We start from the raw sequence: 26,916 nt of genomic DNA on the forward strand, positions 1-26,916 counted from the left end.
TTGACTAGGTTGTTAAGCCATTTCAGAGAGAGGTCAAGAGTGAAGAATATTGCTGTGGTCAGATCTCACATGTGGGGCAGACCACATCAGGTATGGGAAGCATATTACTTTGCCTAAATCTGTCAGTTAACAGTATTTTGCAACATTAATGATAGCTTGATGCTTACTACTCCTGTATGAATTCTTACAACACAAGGTTAAAGTCCAACATGGTTTTTTCGAATAACTAGCTTTCAGAGCACAGCTCCTTCCTCACACTACTCCTGAGAATAGAGATAATTCCAGATTTTAAAAATTTTATGTGAACTTTGCCTGTTGACATGGCCAGTTTTGAACCCTTGTACCCTTGTTTTGACTTGGGGCCCCTTACTTCCACTTGAGTGAGTCTGTCCATTTGATGCGACATCCCCATTTGTTGGGGTTTACTGGGAGAAATTATCAATGGCGTCCTGATTGTAATAGCTCCATCACATCATGGTAACTAGTTGGTGGTGAAACTGTGATTGCTTTCTCATCAAATCACCATTGGTTCACTTGGCATATTGATCTGTTTTGACATGGAAGACACTGCACGTATCTTTGCTGTGGTGCTAGCCATCATGCACAGATCGAAGATGACGATGATGGGATGTGAAGAACAAACTTTTGTGTGGAACCAAAATGTGGCTTGTTGAGCAATTGGGTATCAAAGTTGTCAAAATGAAAGCCAAGACCGGAGATGGACATGAATTAATCTTAGTGACATCTCGTTCGTCTTTTTGGTGTGTGGAATAACATTGACCATGGTGATTAATTGGTATGGAGACAAGAGTGCACAGGGATTTGATAGGACGGTTCAGCATGATTGTCTCATTTTATAGTTTTGTCAGTTCATTGATGAGATGGTTGCGGTTGCCAGTCTGGGTTAGTGGACAAGAAACGGAGAAAAATGGATTGGGTCTGCTGAAGATTTCACGGATCATCGACAAGAGGGGAGCAGGAGGCAGTGTGAGGTTAATGTTATTCTCAACATCTCATTATTATTTGCAGAACCAAATGCTGTGGCCAACTTAACCCTTGTGAATCGAAACACCTCTTCAATTACTCTGAGCTGGGCCCGTCCGTTAGACCATAGGTCTGAGTACAGATACAGGGTGCAGACGAATGGCGATCCAACTTCAAATATCATTGTTGCTCTTGAGACTGGTACAGTGGTACAGCTGAACGCTGGAACCAATTACAATTTCAGTGTGTTCACATTGACAGCAGACAATACATCATCAGATCCAACCACTGTCTCTCTTACAACAGGTAAGGAATCAGCTTAATTTGGTTTAATAGAAGTTTGCCCATGGTCAGGATGGAGTACTTTCCTCCTCAGTTCGACAAAATGCCAACCATGAAGAGGATAAGTTGAACCTTCTTGTTCACCAGAGAGATTGTGCTCTTTTTTTTCTGGAATGAAGATTGAAATTCCTCTGGATACAATCTGTACTTGTGTCTCGCAAGGGTTCAAATTTGCAGTTATGCCTTGCTAGTCGTCTCTCTGAGCATAGTGGTGGAGGAAATGTGGTGTAAAACTGCGGAAGGAGAAACCTGTGCTGTATTGATTAGCATATTTACTGATTGAGATGTATTTTTCTTTTAAATATTCTTTCATGAGTTGTGAGCATCACTGGAAAGTCCAGCATTTGTTGTCCGTTCCTAATTGACCTCGAGAAGATTACTGGTTGGCTGTGGGTCTTCAGCTTCTGCAGTTTATGTTAGAATATTTCAGAGAGAGGTCAAGAGTGAAGCACATTGCTGTGGTCAGGAATCACATGCAGGGCAGACCTCATCATGTAAGGGAAGCATATTATCTTCCCTGAATGTTGTTAGTGAACAGGATTTTGCAACATTGGTGATAGCTTGATCCTTGCTATTCTTGAGAATAGATTGAATTCCAGATTTTAAAAATTAAATGTAAAGGTTGCCATGGTCAGTTTTGAACCCTTGTATGTTCGTTTTAAGTTGAGCATCTTTACCAGTACAGTGACTCTGGCCACATGGCTCGATATTCCCATTTGTTGGGGCTCAGAAGGTATACCAGAAGAAATTATCAATGGTTTCCTGATTTTAATAGCTCCATCACATCATGGTAACTAGTTGGCAGTGAAACTGTGGTTATTTTCTCATCAAAACACCATTGGATCCCTTGGCATATTGATCATTTTTGACATGGAAGGCGCTGCACGTATATTTGCTGTGGTGTCTGCTGTCGAGCAGAAATCTAAGATGACGAAGATGGGATGTGAGGAACCAACTTATGTGTGGACCCAAAATGTTGGCTTGTTGAGTTATTGGGTATCAAAGTTGTCAAAATGAAAGCCAAGATTGGAGTTTGACATTAATGAATCATGGTGACATTGGCTTTTTGGTGTGTGGAATAACATTGACCACGGTGATTTATTGGTACTGAGGCAAGAATGCTCAGGGATTTGATAGGACAGTTCAGCATGTTTGAATCATTTTATAGGATCTTCAGCAAGAAGCTAGTTCATTGATGAGATGGTTGCGATTGCCAGTCTGGTTTAGTGGACAGGAAACGGAGAAAAATGGATTGGGTCTGCTGAAGATATCACGGATCATCGACAGGAGGGGAGCAGGAGGCAGTGTGAGGTTAATGTTATTCTCAACATATTATTATTTGCAGAACCAAATGCTGTGGCCAACTTAACCCTTGTGAATCGCAACACCTCTTCAATTACTCTGAGCTGGGCCCGTCCGTTAGACCATAGGTCTGAGTACAGATACAGGGTGCAGACGAATGGTGATCCAACTTCAAATATCATTGTTGCTCTTGAGACTGTTACAGTGGCACAGCTGAATGCTGGGACCAATTACAATTTCAGTGTGTTCACATTGACAGCAGACAATACATCATCAGATCCAACCACTGTCTCTCTTACAACAGGTAAGGAATCGGCTCAATTTGGTTTAATAGGAGTTTGTCCATGGTCAGGATGGATGGTTAATACTGGAGGGAGTCTTTTCCTGCTCAGTTCGACGAAATACAGCCATGAAGCGAATTAAAACGTCAAGTTGAACCTTTTTGTTCACCAGAGAGATTGTGCTCTTTGTTTCTGGATCGAAGACTGAAATTCCTCTGAATAAAATCTGTACTGGTGTCTTACAAGGGTTCAAATTTGCAGTTATGCCTTGCTAGTCGTCTCTCTGAGCATAGTGGTGGAGGAAATGTGGAGTAAAACTGCGGAAGGAGAAACCTGTGCTGTATTGATCAGCATATTTACTGATTGAGATGTATTTTTCTTTTAAATATTCTTTCATGAGTTGTGAGCATCACTGGAAAGTCCAGCATTTGTTGTCCGTTCCTAATTGACCTCGAGAAGATTACTGGTTGGCTGTGGGTCTTCAGCTTCTGCAGTTTATGTGTTCAGACTTTGCATTTCTCTAATGCATGTTGTACAATTGACTAGGTTGTTAAGCCATTTCAGAGAGAGGTCAAGAGTGAAGAATATTGCTGTGGTCAGATCTCACATGTGGGGCAGACCACATCAGGTATGGGAAGCATATTACTTTGCCTAAATCTGTCAGTTAACAGTATTTTGCAACATTAATGATAGCTTGATGCTTACTACTCCTGTATGAATTCTTACAACACAAGGTTAAAGTCCAACATGGTTTTTTCGAATAACTAGCTTTCAGAGCACAGCTCCTTCCTCACACTACTCCTGAGAATAGAGATAATTCCAGATTTTAAAAATTTTATGTGAACTTTGCCTGTTGACATGGCCAGTTTTGAACCCTTGTACCCTTGTTTTGACTTGGGGCCCCTTACTTCCACTAGAGTGAGTCTGTCCATTTGATGCGACATCCCCATTTGTTGGGGTTTACTGGGAGAAATTATCAATGGCGTCCTGATTGTAATAGCTCCATCACATCATGGTAACTAGTTGGTGGTGAAACTGTGATTGCTTTCTCATCAAATCACCATTGGTTCACTTGGCATATTGATCTGTTTTGACATGGAAGACACTGCACGTATCTTTGCTGTGGTGCTAGCCATCATGCACAGATCGAAGATGACGATGATGGGATGTGAAGAACAAACTTTTGTGTGGAACCAAAATGTGGCTTGTTGAGCAATTGGGTATCAAAGTTGTCAAAATGAAAGCCAAGACCGGAGATGGACATGAATTAATCTTAGTGACATCTCGTTCGTCTTTTTGGTGTGTGGAATAACATTGACCATGGTGATTAATTGGTATGGAGACAAGAGTGCACAGGGATTTGATAGGACGGTTCAGCATGATTGTCTCATTTTATAGTTTTGTCAGTTCATTGATGAGATGGTTGCGGTTGCCAGTCTGGGTTAGTGGACAAGAAACGGAGAAAAATGGATTGGGTCTGCTGAAGATTTCACGGATCATCGACAAGAGGGGAGCAGGAGGCAGTGTGAGGTTAATGTTATTCTCAACATCTCATTATTATTTGCAGAACCAAATGCTGTGGCCAACTTAACCCTTGTGAATCGCAACACCTCTTCAATTACTCTGAGCTGGGCCCGTCCGTTAGACCATAAGTCTGAGTACAGATACAGGGTGCAGACGAATGGCGATCCAACTTCAAATATCATTGTTGCTCTTGAGACTGGTACAGTGGCACAGCTGAATGCTGGGACCAATTACAATTTCAGTGTGTTCACATTGACAGCAGACAATACATCATCAGATCCAACCACTGTCTCTCTTACAACAGGTAAGGAATCAGCTTAATTTGGTTTAATAGAAGTTTGCCCATGGTCAGGATGGAGTACTTTCCTCCTCAGTTCGACAAAATGCCAACCATGAAGAGGATAAGTTGAACCTTCTTGTTCACCAGAGAGATTGTGCTCTTTTTTTCTCTGGAATGAAGATTGAAATTCCTCTGGATACAATCTGTACTTGTGTCTCGCAAGGGTTCAAATTTGCAGTTATGCCTTGCTAGTCGTCTCTCTGAGCATAGTGGTGGAGGAAATGTGGAGTAAAACTGCGGAAGGAGAAACCTGTGCTGTATTGATCAGCATATTTACTGTTTGAGATGTATTTTTCTTTTAAATATTCTTTCATGAGTTGTGAGCATCACTGGAAAGTCCAGCATTTGTTGTCCGTTCCTAATTGACCTCGAGAAGATTACTGGTTGGCTGTGGGTCTTCAGCTTCTGCAGTTTATGTTAGAATATTTCAGAGAGAGGTCAAGAGTGAAGCACATTGCTGTGGTCAGGAATCACATGCAGGGCAGGCCTCATCATGTAAGGGAAGCATATTATCTTCCCTGAATGTTGTTAGTGAACAGGATTTTGCAACATTGGTGATAGCTTGATCCTTGCTATTCTTGAGAATAGATTGAATTCCAGATTTTAAAAATTAAATGTAAAGGTTGCCATGGTCAGTTTTGAACCCTTGTATGTTCGTTTTAAGTTGAGCATCTTTACCAGTACAGTGACTCTGGCCACATGGCTCGATATTCCCATTTGTTGGGGCTCAGAAGGTTTACCAGAAGAAATTATCAATGGCTTCCTGATTTTAATAGCTCCATCACATCATGGTAACTAGTTGGCAGTGAAACTGTGGTTATTTTCTCATCAAAACACCATTGGATCCCTTGGCATATTGATCATTTTTGACATGGAAGGCGCTGCACGTATATTTGCTGTGGTGTCTGCTGTCGAGCACAAATCTAAGATGACAAAGATGGGATGTGAGGAACCATCTATTGTGTGGAACCAAAATGTTGGCTTGTTGAGTTGTTGGGTATCAAAGTTGTCAAAATGAAAGCCAAGATTGGAGTTTGACATTAATGAATCATGGTGACATTTCATTTTGCTTTTTGGTGTGTGGAATAACATTGACCACGGGGATTTATTGGTACTGAGGCAAGAATGCTCAGGGATTTGATAGGACAGTTCAGCATGTTTGAATCATTTTATAGGATCTTCAGCAAGAAGCTAGTTCATTGATGAGATGGTTGCGATTGCCAGTCTGGTTTAGTGGACCGGAAACGGAGGAAAATGGATTGGGTCTGCTGAAGATATCACGGATCATCGACAGGAGGGGAGCCAGAGGTGGCATGAGGTTAATGTTATTCTCAACATCTCATTATTATTTGCAGAACCAAATGCTGTGGTCAACTTAACCCTTGTGAATCGCAACACCTCTTCAATTACTCTGAGCTGGGCCCGTCCGTTAGACCATAAGTCTGAGTACAGATACAGGGTGCAGACGAATGGCGATCCAACTTCCAATATCATTGTTGCTCTTGAGACTGTTACAGTGGCACAACTGAATGCTGGGACTAATTACAATTTCAGTGTGTTCACATTGACAGCAGATAATACATCATCAGATCCAACCACTGTCTCTCTTACAACAGGTAAGGAATCAGCTCAATTTGGTTTAATAGGAGTTTGTCCATGGTCAGGATGGATGGTTAATACTGGAGGGAGTCTTTTCCTGCTCAGTTCGACGAAATACAACCATGAAGCGAATTAAAACATCAAGTTGAACCTTTTTGTTCACCAGAGAGATTGGGCTCTTTGTTTCTGGATCGAAGACTGAAATTCCTCTGAATAAAATCTGTACCGGTGTCTCGCAAGGGTACAAATTTGTAGTTATGCCTTGCTAGTCGTCTCTCTGAATATAGCGGTGGAGGAAATGTGAAGTAAAACTGCGCAAGGAGAAACCTGTGGTGTATTGATCAGCATATTTGCTGATTGAGATGTATTTTTATTTTAAATATTCTTTCATGAGTTGTGAGCATCACTGGAAAGTCCACATTTGTTGCCCATTCCTGTTGCCCTCAAGATGCTTACTGATTGGCTGTCGGTTGTCAACGTCTGCAGTTTGTGTTCGGACTTTGCTTTGCTTTTCTCTAATGTTTTGTACAATTGAGTAGTTTGTTAGGCTATTTCAGAGAGAGGTCAAGAGTGAAGCATATTGTTGTGGTCAGGAATCACATGCAGGGCAGGCCTCATCATGTAAGGGAAGCATATTATCTTCCCTGAATGTTGTTAGTGAACAGGATTTTGCAACATTGGTGATAGCTTGATCCTTGCTATTCTTGATAGTAGATTTAATTCCAGATTTTAAAAGTTAAATGTAAAGTTTGCCAGTTGCCATGGTCAGTTTTGAACCCTTGTATATTCATTTTAAGTTGGGCATCTTTACCAGTACAGTGACTCTGGCCACATGGCTCGACATTCCCATTTGTTGGGGCTCAGAAGGTTTACCAGAAGACGTTATCAATGGCTTCCTGATTTTAATAGCTCCATCACATCATGGTAACTAGTTGGCAGTGAAACTGGTTATTTTCTCATCAAAACACCATTGGATCCCTTGGCATATTGATCAGTTTTGACATGGAAGGCACTGCACGTATATTTGCCGTGGTGTCCGCTGTCGAGCACAAATCTAAGATGACGAAGATGGAATGTGAGGAACCAACTTTTGTGTGGAACCAAAATGTTGGCTTGTTGAGTTATTGGGTATCAAAGTTGTCAAAATGAAAGCCAAGACTGGAGTTTGACATTAATGAATCATGGTGACATCTCATTTTGCTTTTTGGTGTGTGGAATAACATTGACTACGGTGATTTATTGGTACTGAGGCAAGAATGCTCAGGGATTTGATAGGACAGTTCAGCATGTTTGAATCATTTTATAGGATCTTCAGCAAGAAGCTAGTTCATTGATGAGATGGTTGCGATTGCCAGTCTGGTTTAGTGGACCGGAAACGGAGGAAAATGGATTGGGTCTGCTGAAGATATCACGGATCATCGACAGGAGGGGAGCAGGAGGCGGCATGAGGTTAATGTTATTCTCAACATCTCATTATTATTTACAGAACCAAATGCTGTGGCCAACCTAACCCTAGACAATCGCAACACCTCTTCAATTGCTCTGAGCTGGGCCCGTCCGTTAGACCATAAGTCTGAGTACAGATACAGGGTACAGACGAATGGCGATCCAACTTCAAATATCATTGTTGCTCTAGAGACTGTTACAGTGGCACAACTGAATGCTGGGACTAATTACAATTTCAGTGTGTTCACATTGACAGCAGATAATACATCATCAGACCCCACCACAGTCTCTCTTACAACAGGTAAGGAATCAGCTCAATTTGGTTTAATAGGAGTTTGTCCATGGTCAGGATGGATGGTTAATACTGGAGGGAGTCTTTTCCTGCTCAGTTCGACGAAATACAACCATGAAGCGAATTAAAACATCAAGTTGAACCTTTTTGTTCACCAGAGAGATTGTACTCTTTATTTCTGGAACGAAGATGAAATGAAATTTAATGAAAATCGCTTATTGTCACGAGTCGGCTTCAATGAAGTTACTGTGAAAAGCCCTAGTCGCCACATTCCGGCACCTGTCCGGGGAGGCTGGTACGGGAATCTGTACTTGTGTCTCGCAAGGGTTCAAATTTGTAGTTGTGCCTCACTAGTCGCCTCTCTCAGCAAGTGGTGAAGGAAATTTGATATACTGGAGTAAAACTGTGGAAGGAGAAACCTGTGGTGTATTGATCAGCATATTTACTGATTGAGGTGTATGTTTCTTTTAAACATTCATTCATGAACAGTTAGCATCACTGTAAAGTCCAGCATTTGTTGTCCGTTCCTAATTGACCTCAAGAAAATTACTGGTTGGCTGTGGGTCGTCAACTTCTGCAGTTTATCTGTTCAGACTTTGCATTTCTCTAACGCTTTGTAAAATTGAGTAGTTTGTTAAGCCATTTCAGAGAAAGGTCAAAAGTGAAGCATGTTGCTGTGGTCAGGAATCACGTGTAGGGCAGGTCTCGTCAGGTAAGGGAAGCATATTACCTTCCCTAAACCTTCCTAATTGACAGTATTTTGCAACATTAGTGATAGCTTGATGCTTACTACTCCTGTATGAAGTCTTACAGCACCAAGTTAAAGTCCAACAGGGTTGATCCGAATCACTAGCTTTCGGAGAACAGCTCCTTCCTCATACTACTCCAGAGAATAGAGAGCATTCCAGATTTTAAAACTTAAATGTAAACTTTGCCTGTTGACATGGTCAGTTTTGAACCCTTGTACCCTCATTTTAACTTAGGCCTCTTAATTACCACAACAGTGAGTCTGATCATTTGACGCGACATCCCCATTTGTTGGGGTTTACTGGGAGAAATTATCAATGGCTTCCTGATTGTAATAGCTCCATCACATCATGGTAACTAGTTGGTGGTGAAACTGTGATTGCTTTCTCATCAAATCACCATTGGTTCACTTGACATATTGATCTGTTTTGACATGGAAGACACTGCACGTATCTTTGCTGTGGTGACATCCATCATGCACTGATCGAAGATGACGAAGATGGGATGTGAGGAACAAATTTTTGTGTGGAACCAAAATGTTGGCTTGTTGAGTTATTGGGTATCAAAGTTGTCAAAATGAAAGCCAAGACTGGAGTTTGACATTAATGAATCATGGTGACATCTCGTTTTGCTTTTTGGTGTGTGGAATAACATTGACCACGGTGATTTATTGGTACTGAGGCAAGAATGCTCAGGGACTTGATAGGACAGTTCAGCATGTTTGAATCATTTTATAGGATCTTCAGCAAGAAGCTAGTTCATTGATGAGATGGTTGCGATTGCCAGTCTGGTTTAGTGGACAGGAAACGGAGGAAAATGGATTGGGTCTGCTGAAGATATCACGGATCATCGACAGGAGGGGAGCAGGAGGCGGCATGAGGTTAATGTTATTCTCAACATCTCATTATTATTTACAGAACCAAATGCTGTTGCCAACTTAACCCTAGAGAATCGCAACACCTCTTCAATTTCTCTGAGCTGGGCCCGTCCATTAGACCATAAGTCTGAGTACAGATACAGGGTGCAGACGAATGGTGATCCAACTTCAAATATCATTGTTGCTCTTGAGACTGTTACAGTGGCACAGCTGAATGCTGGGACTAATTACAATTTCAGTGTGTTCACATTGACAGCAGATAATACATCATCAAATCCTACCACAGTCTCTCTTACAACAGGTAAGGAATCAGCTTAATTTGGTTTAATAGGAGTTTACTCATGGTCAGGATGGATGTTTAATACTGGAGGGAGTATTTTCTTCCTCAGTTCGACAAAATAGCAACCATGAACAGATTCAAAACATCAAGTTGAACCTTTTTGTTCACCAGAGAGATTGGGCTCTTTGTTTCTGGATCGAAGACTGAAATTCCTCTGAATAAAATCTGTACTGGTGTCTCGCAAGGGTACAAATTTGTAGTTATGCCTTGCTAGTCGTCTCTCTGAATATAGCGGTGGAGGAAATGTGCAGTAAAACTGCGGAAGGAGAAACCTGTGGTGTATTGATCAGCATATTTGCTGATTGAGATGTATTTTTGTTTTAAATATTCTTTCATGAGTTGTGAGCTTCACTGGAAAGTCCAGCATTTGTTGCCCATTCCTGTTGCCCTCAAGATGCTTACTGATTGGCTGTCGGTTGTCAACGTCTGCAGTTTGTGTTCGGACTTTGCTTTGCTTTTATCTAATGTTTTGTACAATTGAGTAGTTTGTTAGGCTATTTCAGAGAGAGGTCAAGAGTGAAGCACATTGCTGTGGTCAGGAATCACATGCAGGGCAGGCCTCATCATGTAAGGGAAGCATATTATCTTCCCTGAATGTTGTTAGTGAACAGGATTTTGCAACATTGGTGATAGCTTGATCCTTGCTATTCTTGATAGTAGATTTAATTCCAGATTTTAAAAATTAAATGTAAAGTTTGCCAGTTGCCATGGTCAGTTTTGAACCCTTGTATATTCATTTTAAGTTGGGCATCTTTACCAGTACAGTGACTCTGGCCACATGGCTCGACATTCCCATTTGTTGGGGCTCAAAAGGTTTACCAGAAGACGTTATCAATGGCTTCCTGATTTTAATAGCTCCATCACATCATGGTAACTAGTTGGCAGTGAAACTGGTTATTTTCTCATCAAAACACCATTGGATCCCTTGGCATATTGATCAGTTTTGACATGGAAGGCACTGCACGTATATTTGCCGTGGTGTCCGCTGTCGAGCACAAATCTAAGATGACGAAGATGGAATGTGAGGAACCAACTTTTGTGTGGAACCAAAATGTTGGCTTGTTGAGTTATTGGGTATCAAAGTTGTCAAAATGAAAGCCAAGACTGGAGTTTGACATTAATGAATCATGGTGACATCTCATTTTGCTTTTTGGTGTGTGGAATAACATTGACTACGGTGATTTATTGGTACTGAGGCAAGAATGCTCAGGGATTTGATAGGACAGTTCAGCATGTTTGAATCATTTTATAGGATCTTCAGCAAGAAGCTAGTTCATTGATGAGATGGTTGCGATTGCCAGTCTGGTTTAGTGGACCGGAAACGGAGGAAAATGGATTGGGTCTGCTGAAGATATCACGGATCATCGACAGGAGGGGAGCAGGAGGCGGCATGAGGTTAATGTTATTCTCAACATCTCATTATTATTTACAGAACCAAATGCTGTGGCCAACCTAACCCTAGACAATCGCAACACCTCTTCAATTGCTCTGAGCTGGGCCCGTCCGTTAGACCATAAGTCTGAGTACAGATACAGGGTACAGACGAATGGCGATCCAACTTCAAATATCATTGTTGCTCTAGAGACTGTTACAGTGGCACAACTGAATGCTGGGACTAATTACAATTTCAGTGTGTTCACATTGACAGCAGATAATACATCATCAGACCCCACCACAGTCTCTCTTACAACAGGTAAGGAATCAGCTCAATTTGGTTTAATAGGAGTTTGTCCATGGTCAGGATGGATGGTTAATACTGGAGGGAGTCTTTTCCTGCTCAGTTCGACGAAATACAACCATGAAGCGAATTAAAACATCAAGTTGAACCTTTTTGTTCACCAGAGAGATTGTACTCTTTATTTCTGGAACGAAGATGAAATGAAATTTAATGAAAATCGCTTATTGTCACGAGTCGGCTTCAATGAAGTTACTGTGAAAAGCCCCTAGTCGCCACATTCCGGCACCTGTCCGGGGAGGCTGGTACGGGAATCTGTACTTGTGTCTCGCAAGGGTTCAAATTTGTAGTTGTGCCTCACTAGTCGCCTCTCTCAGCAAGTGGTGAAGGAAATTTGATATACTGGAGTAAAACTGTGGAAGGAGAAACCTGTGGTGTATTGATCAGCATATTTACTGATTGAGGTGTATGTTTCTTTTAAACATTCATTCATGAACAGTTAGCATCACTGTAAAGTCCAGCATTTGTTGTCCGTTCCTAATTGACCTCAAGAAAATTACTGGTTGGCTGTGGGTCGTCAACTTCTGCAGTTTATCTGTTCAGACTTTGCATTTCTCTAACGCTTTGTAAAATTGAGTAGTTTGTTAAGCCATTTCAGAGAAAGGTCAAAAGTGAAGCATGTTGCTGTGGTCAGGAATCACGTGTAGGGCAGGTCTCGTCAGGTAAGGGAAGCATATTACCTTCCCTAAACCTTCCTAATTGACAGTATTTTGCAACATTAGTGATAGCTTGATGCTTACTACTCCTGTATGAAGTCTTACAGCACCAAGTTAAAGTCCAACAGGGTTGATCCGAATCACTAGCTTTCGGAGAACAGCTCCTTCCTCATACTACTCCAGAGAATAGAGAGCATTCCAGATTTTAAAACTTAAATGTAAACTTTGCCTGTTGACATGGTCAGTTTTGAACCCTTGTACCCTCATTTTAACTTAGGCCTCTTAATTACCACAACAGTGAGTCTGATCATTTGACGCGACATCCCCATTTGTTGGGGTTTACTGGGAGAAATTATCAATGGCTTCCTGATTGTAATAGCTCCATCACATCATGGTAACTAGTTGGTGGTGAAACTGTGATTGCTTTCTCATCAAATCACCATTGGTTCACTTGACATATTGATCTGTTTTGACATGGAAGACACTGCACGTATCTTTGCTGTGGTGACATCCATCATGCACTGATCGAAGATGACGAAGATGGGATGTGAGGAACAAATTTTTGTGTGGAACCAAAATGTTGGCTTGTTGAGTTATTGGGTATCAAAGTTGTCAAAATGAAAGCCAAGACTGGAGTTTGACATTAATGAATCATGGTGACATCTCGTTTTGCTTTTTGGTGTGTGGAATAACATTGACCACGGTGATTTATTGGTACTGAGGCAAGAATGCTCAGGGACTTGATAGGACAGTTCAGCATGTTTGAATCATTTTATAGGATCTTCAGCAAGAAGCTAGTTCATTGATGAGATGGTTGCGATTGCCAGTCTGGTTTAGTGGACAGGAAACGGAGGAAAATGGATTGGGTCTGCTGAAGATATCACGGATCATCGACAGGAGGGGAGCAGGAGGCGGCATGAGGTTAATGTTATTCTCAACATCTCATTATTATTTACAGAACCAAATGCTGTTGCCAACTTAACCCTAGAGAATCGCAACACCTCTTCAATTTCTCTGAGCTGGGCCCGTCCATTAGACCATAAGTCTGAGTACAGATACAGGGTGCAGACGAATGGTGATCCAACTTCAAATATCATTGTTGCTCTTGAGACTGTTACAGTGGCACAGCTGAATGCTGGGACTAATTACAATTTCAGTGTGTTCACATTGACAGCAGATAATACATCATCAAATCCTACCACAGTCTCTCTTACAACAGGTAAGGAATCAGCTTAATTTGGTTTAATAGGAGTTTACTCATGGTCAGGATGGATGTTTAATACTGGAGGGAGTATTTTCTTCCTCAGTTCGACAAAATAGCAACCATGAACAGATTCAAAACATCAAGTTGAACCTTTTTGTTCACCAGAGAGATTGGGCTCTTTGTTTCTGGATCGAAGACTGAAATTCCTCTGAATAAAATCTGTACTGGTGTCTCGCAAGGGTACAAATTTGTAGTTATGCCTTGCTAGTCGTCTCTCTGAATATAGCGGTGGAGGAAATGTGCAGTAAAACTGCGGAAGGAGAAACCTGTGGTGTATTGATCAGCATATTTGCTGATTGAGATGTATTTTTGTTTTAAATATTCTTTCATGAGTTGTGAGCTTCACTGGAAAGTCCAGCATTTGTTGCCCATTCCTGTTGCCCTCAAGATGCTTACTGATTGGCTGTCGGTTGTCAACGTCTGCAGTTTGTGTTCGGACTTTGCTTTGCTTTTATCTAATGTTTTGTACAATTGAGTAGTTTGTTAGGCTATTTCAGAGAGAGGTCAAGAGTGAAGCACATTGCTGTGGTCAGGAATCACATGCAGGGCAGGCCTCATCATGTAAGGGAAGCATATTATCTTCCCTGAATGTTGTTAGTGAACAGGATTTTGCAACATTGGTGATAGCTTGATCCTTGCTATTCTTGATAGTAGATTTAATTCCAGATTTTAAAAATTAAATGTAAAGTTTGCCAGTTGCCATGGTCAGTTTTGAACCCTTGTATATTCATTTTAAGTTGGGCATCTTTACCAGTACAGTGACTCTGGCCACATGGCTCGACATTCCCATTTGTTGGGGCTCAAAAGGTTTACCAGAAGACGTTATCAATGGCTTCCTGATTTTAATAGCTCCATCACATCATGGTAACTAGTTGGCAGTGAAACTGGTTATTTTCTCATCAAAACACCATTGGATCCCTTGGCATATTGATCAGTTTTGACATGGAAGGCACTGCACGTATATTTGCCGTGGTGTCCGCTGTCGAGCACAAATCTAAGATGACGAAGATGGAATGTGAGGAACCAACTTTTGTGTGGAACCAAAATGTTGGCTTGTTGAGTTATTGGGTATCAAAGTTGTCAAAATGAAAGCCAAGACTGGAGTTTGACATTAATGAATCATGGTGACATCTCATTTTGCTTTTTGGTGTGTGGAATAACATTGACTACGGTGATTTATTGGTACTGAGGCAAGAATGCTCAGGGATTTGATAGGACAGTTCAGCATGTTTGAATCATTTTATAGGATCTTCAGCAAGAAGCTAGTTCATTGATGAGATGGTTGCGATTGCCAGTCTGGTTTAGTGGACCGGAAACGGAGGAAAATGGATTGGGTCTGCTGAAGATATCACGGATCATCGACAGGAGGGGAGCAGGAGGCGGCATGAGGTTAATGTTATTCTCAACATCTCATTATTATTTACAGAACCAAATGCTGTGGCCAACCTAACCCTAGACAATCGCAACACCTCTTCAATTGCTCTGAGCTGGGCCCGTCCGTTAGACCATAAGTCTGAGTACAGATACAGGGTACAGACGAATGGCGATCCAACTTCAAATATCATTGTTGCTCTAGAGACTGTTACAGTGGCACAACTGAATGCTGGGACTAATTACAATTTCAGTGTGTTCACATTGACAGCAGATAATACATCATCAGACCCCACCACAGTCTCTCTTACAACAGGTAAGGAATCAGCTCAATTTGGTTTAATAGGAGTTTGTCCATGGTCAGGATGGATGGTTAATACTGGAGGGAGTCTTTTCCTGCTCAGTTCGACGAAATACAACCATGAAGCGAATTAAAACATCAAGTTGAACCTTTTTGTTCACCAGAGAGATTGTACTCTTTATTTCTGGAACGAAGATGAAATGAAATTTAATGAAAATCGCTTATTGTCACGAGTCGGCTTCAATGAAGTTACTGTGAAAAGCCCCTAGTCGCCACATTCCGGCACCTGTCCGGGGAGGCTGGTACGGGAATCTGTACTTGTGTCTCGCAAGGGTTCAAATTTGTAGTTGTGCCTCACTAGTCGCCTCTCTCAGCAAGTGGTGAAGGAAATTTGATATACTGGAGTAAAACTGTGGAAGGAGAAACCTGTGGTGTATTGATCAGCATATTTACTGATTGAGGTGTATGTTTCTTTTAAACATTCATTCATGAACAGTTAGCATCACTGTAAAGTCCAGCATTTGTTGTCCGTTCCTAATTGACCTCAAGAAAATTACTGGTTGGCTGTGGGTCGTCAACTTCTGCAGTTTATCTGTTCAGACTTTGCATTTCTCTAACGCTTTGTAAAATTGAGTAGTTAAGCCATTTCAGAGAAAGGTCAAAAGTGAAGCATGTTGCTGTGATCAGGAATCACGTGTAGGGCAGGTCTCGTCAGGTAAGGGAAGCATATTACCTTCCCTAAACCTTCCTAATTGACAGTATTTTGCAACATTAGTGATAGCTTGATGCTTACTACTCCTGTATGAAGTCTTACAGCACCAAGTTAAAGTCCAACAGGGTTGATCCGAATCACTAGCTTTCGGAGAACAGCTCCTTCCTCATACTACTCCAGAGAATAGAGAGCATTCCAGATTTTAAAACTTAAATGTAAACTTTGCCTGTTGACATGGTCAGTTTTGAACCCTTGTACCCTCATTTTAACTTAGGCCTCTTAATTACCACAACAGTGAGTCTGATCATTTGACGCGACATCCCCATTTGTTGGGGTTTACTGGGAGAAATTATCAATGGCTTCCTGATTGTAATAGCTCCATCACATCATGGTAACTAGTTGGTGGTGAAACTGTGATTGCTTTCTCATCAAATCACCATTGGTTCACTTGACATATTGATCTGTTTTGACATGGAAGACACTGCACGTATCTTTGCTGTGGTGACATCCATCATGCACTGATCGAAGATGACGAAGATGGGATGTGAGGAACAAATTTTTGTGTGGAACCAAAATGTTGGCTTGTTGAGTTATTGGGTATCAAAGTTGTCAAAATGAAAGCCAAGACTGGAGTTTGACATTAATGAATCATGGTGACATCTCGTTTTGCTTTTTGGTGTGTGGAATAACATTGACCACGGTGATTTATTGGTACTGAGGCAAGAATGCTCAGGGACTTGATAGGACAGTTCAGCATGTTTGAATCATTTTATAGGATCTTCAGCAAGAAGCTAGTTCATTGATGAGATGGTTGCGATTGCCAGTCTGGTTTAGTGGACAGGAAACGGAGGAAAATGGATTGGGTCTGCTGAAGATATCACGGATCATCGACAGGAGGGGAGCAGGAGGCGGCATGAGGTTAATGTTATTCTCAACATCTCATTATTATTTACAGAACCAAATGCTGTTGCCAACTTAACCCTAGAGAATCGCAACACCTCTTCAATTTCTCTGAGCTGGGCCCGTCCATTAGACCATAAGTCTGAGTACAGATACAGGGTGCAGACGAATGGTGATCCAACTTCAAATATCATTGTTGCTCTTGAGACTGTTACAGTGGCACAGCTGAATGCTGGGACTAATTACAATTTCAGTGTGTTCACATTGACAGCAGATAATACATCATCAAATCCTACCACAGTCTCTCTTACAACAGGTAAGGAATCAGCTTAATTTGGTTTAATAGGAGTTTACTCATGGTCAGGATGGATGTTTAATACTGGAGGGAGTATTTTCTTCCTCAGTTCGACAAAATAGCAACCATGAACAGATTCAAAACATCAAGTTGAACCTTTTTGTTCACCAGAGAGATTGGGCTCTTTGTTTCTGGATCGAAGACTGAAATTCCTCTGAATAAAATCTGTACTGGTGTCTCGCAAGGGTACAAATTTGTAGTTATGCCTTGCTAGTCGTCTCTCTGAATATAGCGGTGGAGGAAATGTGCAGTAAAACTGCGGAAGGAGAAACCTGTGGTGTATTGATCAGCATATTTGCTGATTGAGATGTATTTTTGTTTTAAATATTCTTTCATGAGTTGTGAGCTTCACTGGAAAGTCCAGCATTTGTTGCCCATTCCTGTTGCCCTCAAGATGCTTACTGATTGGCTGTCGGTTGTCAACGTCTGCAGTTTGTGTTCGGACTTTGCTTTGCTTTTATCTAATGTTTTGTACAATTGAGTAGTTTGTTAGGCTATTTCAGAGAGAGGTCAAGAGTGAAGCACATTGCTGTGGTCAGGAATCACATGCAGGGCAGGCCTCATCATGTAAGGGAAGCATATTATCTTCCCTGAATGTTGTTAGTGAACAGGATTTTGCAACATTGGTGATAGCTTGATCCTTGCTATTCTTGAGAATAGATTGAATTCCAGATTTTAAAAATTAAATGTAAAGTTTGCCAGTTGCCATGGTCAGTTTTGAACCCTTGTCTCTTCATTTTAAGTTGAGCATCTTTACTAGTACAGTGACTCTGGCCACATGGCTCGATATTCCCATTTGTTGGGGCTCAGAAGGTTTACCAGAAGAAATTATCAATGGCTTCCTGATTTTAATAGCTCCATCACATCATGGTAACTAGTTGGCAGTGAAACTGTGGTTATTTTCTCATCAAAACACCATTGGATCCCTTGGCATATTGATCATTTTTGACATGGAAGGCACTGCACATATATTTGCTGTGGTGTCCGCTGTCGAGCACAAATCTAAGATGACGAAGATGGGATGTGAGGAACCAACTTATGTGTGGACCCAAAATGTTGGCTTGTTGAGTTATTGGGTATCAAAGTTGTCAAAATGAAAGCCAAGATTGGAGTTTGACATTAATGAATCATGGTGACATTGGCTTTTTGGTGTGTGGAATAACATTGACCACGGTGATTTATTGGTACTGAGGCAAGAATGCTCAGGGATTTGATAGGACAGTTCAGCATGTTTGAATCATTTTATAGGATCTTCACCAAGAAGCTAGTTCATTGATGAGATGGTTGCGATTGCCAGTCTGGTTTAGTGGACAGGAAAAGGAGGAAAATGGATTGGGTCTGCTGAAGATTTCACTGATCATCGACAGGAGGGGAGCAGGAGGCAGTGTGAGGTTAATGTTATTCTCAACATCTCATTATTATTTACAGAACCAAATGCTGTGGCCAACTTAACCCTTGTGAATCGCAACACCTCTTCAATTACTCTGAGCTGGGCCCGTCTATTAGACCATAAGTCTGAGTACAGATACAGGGTGCAGACGAATGGCGATCCAACTTCAAATATCATTGTTGCTCTTGAGACTGTTACAGTGGCACAACTGGACGCTGGGACCAATTACAATTTCAGTGTGTTCACATTGACAGCAGACAATACATCATCAGATCCAACCACTGTCTCTCTTACAACAGGTAAGGAATCGGCTCAGTTTGGTTTAATCGGAGTTTTCCCATGGTCAGGATGGATGCTTAATACAGAGGGAGTATTTTCCTCCTCAGTTCGACAAAATACCAACCATGAACAGATTCAAAACATCAAGTTGAATCTTCTTGTTCACCAGATATTGTGCTCTTATTTTTTCTGGATCGAAGATTGATATTCCTCTGGGTACAATCTGTACTTGGGTATCGCAAGGGTTGAAATTTGTAGCTGTGCCTCGCTAGTCTTCTCTCTGAGCATAGTGGTGGAGGAAATTTGATATACTGGAGTAAACTTGCGGAAGGAGAAACCTGTGGTTTATTAGTCAGCATATTTACTGATTGAGATGTATTTTTATTTTAAATATTCTTTCATGAGTTGTGAGCATCACTGGAAAGTGCAGCATTTGTTATCCATTCTTAATTGCCCTCAAGAAGATTGTTGGTGAACTGTGGGTCGTCAAATTCTGGCGTTTATGTGTTCGGATTTTGGTTTTCTCTAATGTTTTGTGCAATTGAGTAGTTTGTTCGCCCATTTCAGAGAGAGGTAAAGAGTGAAGCAAATTGCTGTGGTCTGGAATCACCTGTGGGGCAGTCCATGTCAGGTAAGGGAAGCATATTTCCTTCCCGAAAGATTGTTTGTGAACATGACTTTACAACATTAATAATATTGACCAATGATGATTGGAAAATATAATTTTAAAAAATTTATTTTTATTAATTTATGGGATGTGGGTTCGCTGGTTAGGACAGCATTTATTGCCCATCCCTAGTTCCCCTTCAGAAGGTGGTGGTGAGCTGCCTTCTTGACCGCTGCAGTCCTTGATATGTAGGTTCACCCGCATTGCTGTTGGGGAGGGAGGTCTAGGATTTTGCCCCAGTGACAGTGAAGGAGCGGCGATAGATTTCCTAGTCAGGTTGACTAGTGACCTGGAACGGAACCTCCAGGCGGTAGGGTTCCCAGGTACCTGCTGCTCTTGTTCTTCTAGATGGGAGCGGTTGTGGGTTTGGAATGTGTTCTCAAAGGAATATTGGCTAGTTACTGCCATGGATCTTGTAGATGGCACACACAGTTACCATTGTTCATCAGTGGTGGAGGTTTTGAATGTTTGTGGAACGGGTAGCAATCGGGATGCTTTGTCCTGGATGGTATCGAGCTTCTTGGTGTTGAGAGCTGCATTCATCCAGGCAAGTGGAGAATACTCCATTACACTCTTGACTTGTGCCTTCTAGATAGTGGACAGGCTTTGGGAGGTCAGGAGGTGAGATACTCGCCGTAGGATTTCAAGATTTTGACCTGCCCTGGTAGCCACAGCATTAATATGGCTAGTCCAGTTCAGTTTCTGATCAATGGTAACCCCCAGGATGTTGATTTGTAGGGGATTCAGAGATAGTAATGCCATTGAATGTCAGGGAGTGATGGTTAGATCCTCTCTTGTAGGGGATGATCATTACAAGCACCTGTGAGGCACAATTGTAAATTGCGACTTGTCATCCCATCCTGGATATTGTCCAGGTCTTGCTGCATTTGGACATGGACTGTTTCATTTTCTGTTGAATTGCGAATGGTGCTGAATATTGTGCAGTCATCCGCAAACATCCACTTCTGACCTTATGGTGGAAGGGAGGTCATTGTGATGAAGCAGCTGAAGATGGTTGGAGTCAGACTTGCAGTGATGTCCTGGAGGGGAGAAGATTGCCGACCAACCACCACAACAATCTTCCTTTGTACCAGATATGACTCCAACCGCGAAGAGTATTCCCCCTGATTCCCATTCACTCAAAGTTAAGCTGGGGCTCCTTGATGCCATACTCAGTCAAATGCTGCCTTGATGTCCAGGGCAGTCACTCTCACCTCGCATCTCGCATTCAGCGCTTTTGTCCATGTTTGAATAAAGACTGTAATGAGGTGAAGAGCTGAGTGACCCTATCACAACCCAAACTGAGCATCTATGAACAGGTTATAAATTTGCCATGATGTCAGCAGTCAAGCACAAATATAAGATGATGAAGGTGGGATGTGAGGAACATAATTTTGTGTGGAACCAAAATGTTGGCATGTTGAGTTATTGAATAACAATTGTCACACTGGAAGCCAAGACCGACGTTGGACACAAACTAACCAAAGCAACAAGTTGTTAATCTTTCAGGTTTGTGGAATAAATATGATGAATTAATATTGAGGCAAGAGTGCACAGGGATTTGATAGGATGGTTCAGCATGTTCGTATCATTTTATGGATAACCAAGAAGTCAGTTCATTGTTGGGACGATTGCCAGTCTGGGTTTATGGACTGGAAAATGAGTAAAATGGATTGGTTCTGCTGACGATGTGATGGATCATCGGCTGGAGGCAGTATGAGGTTGACGTTATTCTCAACATCTCATTATTATTTGCAGAACCAAATGCTGTGGCCAACTTAACTCTTGGGAAGCGCAACACCTCTTCAATTACTCTGAACTGGGCCCGTCCATTAGACCATAAGTCTGAGTACAGATACAGTGTGCAGACAAATGGCGATCCAACTTCAAATATCATTGTTGCTCTTGAGACTGTTACAGTGGCACATCTGAATGCTGGGACCAATTACAATTTCAGTGTGTTCACATTGACAGCAGACAATACATCATCAGATCCAACCACTGTCTCTCTTACAACAGGTAAGGAATCGGCTCAATTTGGTTTAATAGGAGTTGTCCATTGTCAGGATGGATACATAATACTAGAGGGCGTCTTTTCCTCCTCAGTCCTACAAAACAGTAACCATGAACAGATTCAAAGCACAAGTTGAACCTTCTTGTTCACCAGTGTGATTGGCCTCTCTTTCCAGGAAGGGAGATTGAAATTCCTCTGGATACAATCTCTATTTGTGTCTCAAAGATTAAAATTTGTGCTTATGCTAGTCCGCTCTTTCAGCATTGTGGTAGAAGAATTGTGATATGCTGGAGTAAAACTGTGGAGGGATAAGCCTGTGGTGTATTAATCAGCATATGTACTGATTGAGCCGTATTTTTATTGAAAATATGTGTTCATGAGTTGTGAGCATCACGGAACATTCCAGTATTTGGTGCCTGTCACTAATTGCTCTTGAAGATTGCTGGTGAGCTGTCAGTCATCAACTTCTGGAATTGTTCTGTTTGGACTTTGTTTTTCTCTCATGATTTCTACAACTGAGTAGTTTGTTTGGCCATTTTAGAGAGAGGTCAAGGGAGAATCAAGTTGCTCTGATCTGGAATCACATTTAGAGCAGGCCTCGTCAGGTAAGACGAGCATGTTACCTTCCTTAAAGGTTGTCATTGAACAGGATTTTACAGCATAAATAATAGCTTGATGCTTACTATTTATGAGAATACATTTAATTCAGGATTTTAAAAATTAAATGTAAAGTTTGCCTGTTGCCGTGGTCGGTTTTGAACCCTTGTACCCACATTTTAACCTAGGCCTCTTATTTACCAGTACAGTGATTCTGTCCATCAGTCACGTCATCCACGTTTGTTGGGGTTTAGAACGGGAGAAATTATTAGTTTCTTCATGATTGCAATAGCTCAATCACGTCATGGTAACTAGGTTGAATATTGATCAATGTTGACATTGAAGACACTAATTTTGTCATGATGTCAGCCGTCAAGCACAAATCTCAGATGACAAAGATGGGATGTGAGGAGCATACTTTTGTGTGGAACCAAAATGTTGGCTTGTTGAGTTATTGGGTATTAAAGTTGTCAAAATGAAAGCCAACACCGGAGTTGGACATGAATTAACCAAGGTGACAACACATTCATCATTTTGGTTTGTGGAATAATAGTGACCACTATGATTGATTAGTACTGCGGCAAGCCTGCCCAGGGATGTGATTGGACGATTTAGCATATTTGCATCATTTTATAGGATCTTCAGCAAGAAGCTAGTTCATTGATGAGATGGTTGCGATTGCCAGTCTGGTTTAGTGGACAGGAAACGGAGGAAAATGGATTGGATCTGCTGAAGATTTCACAGATCATCGACAAGAGGGGAGCAGTAGGCAGTGTGAGGTTAATGTTATTCTCAACATCTCATTATTATTTACAGAACCAAATGCTGTGGCCGACTTAATCCTTGTGAATCGCAACACCTCTTCAATTACTCTGAGCTGGGCCCGTCCATTAGACCATAAGTCTGAGTACAGATACAGGGTACAGACGAATGACGATCCAACTTCAAATATCATTGTTGATCTTGAGACTGTTACAGTGGCACAACTGAATGCTGGGACTAATTACAATTTCAGTGTGTTCACATTGACAGCAGATAATACATCATCAGATCCCACCACAGTCTCTCTTACAACAGGTAAGGAATCAGCTCAATTTGGTTTAATAGGAGTTTGTCCATGGTCAGGATGTGGATGTAATACAGGAGGGAGATTATCCTTCAGTCCGACAAAGCCATAATCCTGTATAAAATGAAAACAGCAAGACAAATACTTTGTGATGTAATTGGACTTCCATCTTCATGAACTAAGATTGAAATGATGTTTGATGTCATGTATGTTTGTAGCTGGAAATGGTATAAATCTATATTTGTTCCATCCTATTTTTTATTCGTGCATGGGGTGTGGGCATCGCTGGCTTGGCCCATCCCTGAGGGCATTTAAGGGTCAACCACATTGCTGTGGATCAACTCTATCAGGGGTTTTTATGTACTTGTTCAAATAAGAAACATGCAAAACTGTGGAAAGATGAGCCTTTGGAACAGTAATCACGACATTTGATGATTGAGATGACACGGTAAAAGCTATATGAATCTTGAAGGGTGCCAAAGCCCAGCTCAGTGTTTCCTGCTTGCTTGATGTGAACAACCTGCTCTGAACAGTCCAAAATCTGTAGTGTTGGAGGATAGGAACATAAGAATTTGAAGTAGGAATTATCCATTATGCCAGCTTCCAACATTCTACATGATCATGGCCAATCTTGAATATATTTAAAAAGGAGATAGACAGCCACCCACGCCTTTTTTCCCACAAGTGGCTGTCTATCTCCGTTTAAAATGTATTCAATGATGGTGCATCCACAGCCCTCTGCGATTGAGCATTCCATAGGTTCAGAACCCATTGAGTTTCCCTCCATCCTTCATTCTCAGTCCCTTATGACTCACTCTCAATTTCCCAACGAGGGGAAAACCACGTCTGTGTCTATCCTCTTCTCAGTCATAACAGTTTCACTGAGATCACCTCTCATTCTTCTCCAGAGATTGTAGACCCAGTTTACTTTCATTTTTGGACACCCCTCTCATCCCAGGGACCAATCTAGTGAACTTTCGCTGCACTGCCTCCAGTGTACTTAACTTCAATACATGGCAAAAATTACACTATGTTGAATGGTGATATCACAAACTCAAAGCTTTGTGAATAAATGTTGTAATTTTTTAGTTTGGAAACACCACACAACTAAGTTTTCCGATGCAAAGTTTATGACCAAGATATGTTTTTGAGGTGGATAATGTGTGCATTCTGAATTAGTGAATATAATACATCGGAACATTCTTTCCAATGACGAGCTTTCAACAACTGTGTAATAGCCAGTACCTCGTCTCCAACAAATTCTTCCAAGCCAATAGTAATGATGTGTCTTTGCTAACCCTCTGAAGGAAAAATATATGTAGTGCCACTCCCCACCTTTTACCTGAAGCCCTGAAAATGTTTGCTTTTCAGTTAATGATCCAGTTCTCTATTGAAAATCTCCGCAACACTTTCAGTCAGTTCATTCCAGATCCTAAGCACTCTGTGCGAAAACAGCTTTCCTTGCATTGTCCTGGCTTTTTTGCCAATTTAACCTGTACACTCTTTTTGGTCTACCACCAATGGGAATAGTTTCTCCCTATCTATTCATCCAGAGCCTCATGATTTTGAATGCCTCTATCAAATTTCCTCTCAAGCTTCTCCTCTTCAAGGTGCACAGTCCCCCAACTTACTCCAATCTTTTTATGTGGCTGAAGTTCCCTGTCTTTAGAGTCATTCATGTGAATCTTTTCTACATTCAATCTAATACCTTCATATCCCTCCTAACGTGTTGTGCCCAGAACTCCCGTTAAGGCCAAGCCAGTATTTTTGCAGATTTAATATAACTTCCTAGTTTTTGAACTCCAAGCTCCATTTAATAAATGTCACAACATCCTGGACTAGTGCTTGGTCAATTCCAATCCCCCATGACCTGGAGTCGCAGCATAAGAATGATTTGTTATTTACTTTGCAAACTTTGACTTCGACCAGTTGAACTAACTTGTAAAACACATAAAATGTCACAATATTTCTTACTGATTCCTCTGCATTTACTTTCCAAACATCCAAGTAATCGCCTGCTCCATTCTCACCAAAAACACTGACATCCTGGTTTCCAGAGAGTGGCAATGCAAAGTGCTGACTGTAGATTTCTTCCAGTGTTGACATGTGTCATCCGTATTGACTGGCCTCGTTTGATCGATATTCCTCGCCAACAAACCTGGCCTGGCTTCCCTCTCACTGTCCAGCAACTGCATCCACCCCAGTCACAGACTGCTGACCACTTTTCAACCAGCACTTCACGTCGTGGGAGTGCAAGCGGATGTTCTGCCGGCCGTTGAACAGCTTGACCACGGAGCCGCAGGTCGCATAATGCCGATCGGTGGTGGGGGACGAGCTGAGCAGCGCGCAGAGGACGAGCACCAGAGTGGAGCTTCCAGCTGGGGCCACCACTGTTAGCATCGCGTGCCCATGTGTATACCCATCAGCCCCTGTCCCCACTCCCCCATGTACAGTGACCAGCCTTGCGCCACCCCACCCCCTCAACCGCCGCAAGCAATCGGTGACTTCTCCGAGCCGGGATTCTAAAAGCCGGTCGCAGCCATTGGGGACTTCTTCACACGATCAGGAATGGCACAACTGATCGCTCCACTCACCTCCCGTTGCCTGCTCTTGGTCCCAACCTTGAGTTTGAAAAACCCTGCCCTAGACCCTGCCGGGTCGGAGAATCGCCCAGGGCCGGCGTCAATCCCGCCCCGCCATGGCCCGAATTCTCCGCCACCCGGGAATTGGTGGTGGCGGGAATTGCGCCGTGCTGGTCGGCGGGCCCCCCGCGGCGATTCTCCGGCCCGTGATGGGCCGTAGTCCCGCCGCTGACAGGCCTTTCCTGCCAGCGGGAATCAAAGCACGTCTGGTGCCGGAGGGCTTGGCGGCGCGGGCGGGCACCGGGGTCCTGGGGTGGGGGCGCGGGGCGATCTGGTCCCGGGGATTTCCCCCACGGTGGCCTGGCCCACGATCGGGGCCCACTGATCTGCGGGCCTGTGCACTCTCTTTTTCTTTCGCCTCCGCCACGCTCCCCACCATGGCGGAGGCAGAAGAGACCCCCTCCCCCGCGCAAGCGCCGGGATGACATCAGCAGCCGCTGACACTCCGGCGCATGCGCGGACTTCCGCCAAGGCCTTTCAGCCCCGGCTGGCGGGGCGCCAAAGGCCGTTCGCGCTGGCCGGCGGAGCAGAAACCACTTGGCGCGGGCCCAGCCCCTAAAGGTACGGATTCTCCTCCGGCCCGACGACGTAGTGGTTCTCACCACTCCACAACGCCGGGATCCCCCGCCCCGCTGGGTAGGGGAGAATCCCGGCCCAGATTGTGAGTAAAAACACAATAACTGTTTATTTAGATCAAGAAAGAGTTAAAACATGCAATAATTAAACTAGATAACTACTTTCTAATCTATTACTTCCCCTTTTTACCCATCTCACCCTCTATCCAAACACACACAAGACAGCCACAATGATAGGGGATTAAAATATGGAAGTCAGATTCCTATTGCTGATATGTTGAAGTCTTGGTAGTCAGCTATGTTCTTTAACTGGCTGTA

The 26,916-nt window shown here is 42.4% G+C and overlaps 1 protein-coding gene across 1 annotated transcript in view; it reads left to right on the forward strand.

The window, feature by feature from the left end:
- Positions 1 to 26,916, forward strand: part of LOC119970936 (receptor-type tyrosine-protein phosphatase beta-like) — a 244,018-nt gene that overhangs the window by 84,920 nt on the left and 132,182 nt on the right. Inside the window, exons 7-19 of the mRNA XM_038806046.1 lie at positions 1,030 to 1,290; positions 2,672 to 2,932; positions 4,477 to 4,737; positions 6,129 to 6,389; positions 7,859 to 8,119; positions 9,775 to 10,035; positions 11,507 to 11,767; positions 13,424 to 13,684; positions 15,156 to 15,416; positions 17,069 to 17,329; positions 18,797 to 19,057; positions 21,463 to 21,723; positions 23,132 to 23,392. Of these exons, the coding sequence (XP_038661974.1) occupies positions 1,030 to 1,290; positions 2,672 to 2,932; positions 4,477 to 4,737; positions 6,129 to 6,389; positions 7,859 to 8,119; positions 9,775 to 10,035; positions 11,507 to 11,767; positions 13,424 to 13,684; positions 15,156 to 15,416; positions 17,069 to 17,329; positions 18,797 to 19,057; positions 21,463 to 21,723; positions 23,132 to 23,392 (3,393 nt within the window). The remainder of the gene's footprint in view (positions 1 to 1,029; positions 1,291 to 2,671; positions 2,933 to 4,476; positions 4,738 to 6,128; positions 6,390 to 7,858; positions 8,120 to 9,774; positions 10,036 to 11,506; positions 11,768 to 13,423; positions 13,685 to 15,155; positions 15,417 to 17,068; positions 17,330 to 18,796; positions 19,058 to 21,462; positions 21,724 to 23,131; positions 23,393 to 26,916) is intronic.

The sequence above is a fragment of the Scyliorhinus canicula genome, chromosome 9 (assembly GCF_902713615.1).
Source record: "Scyliorhinus canicula chromosome 9, sScyCan1.1, whole genome shotgun sequence".
Taxonomy (NCBI): domain Eukaryota; kingdom Metazoa; phylum Chordata; class Chondrichthyes; order Carcharhiniformes; family Scyliorhinidae; genus Scyliorhinus; species Scyliorhinus canicula.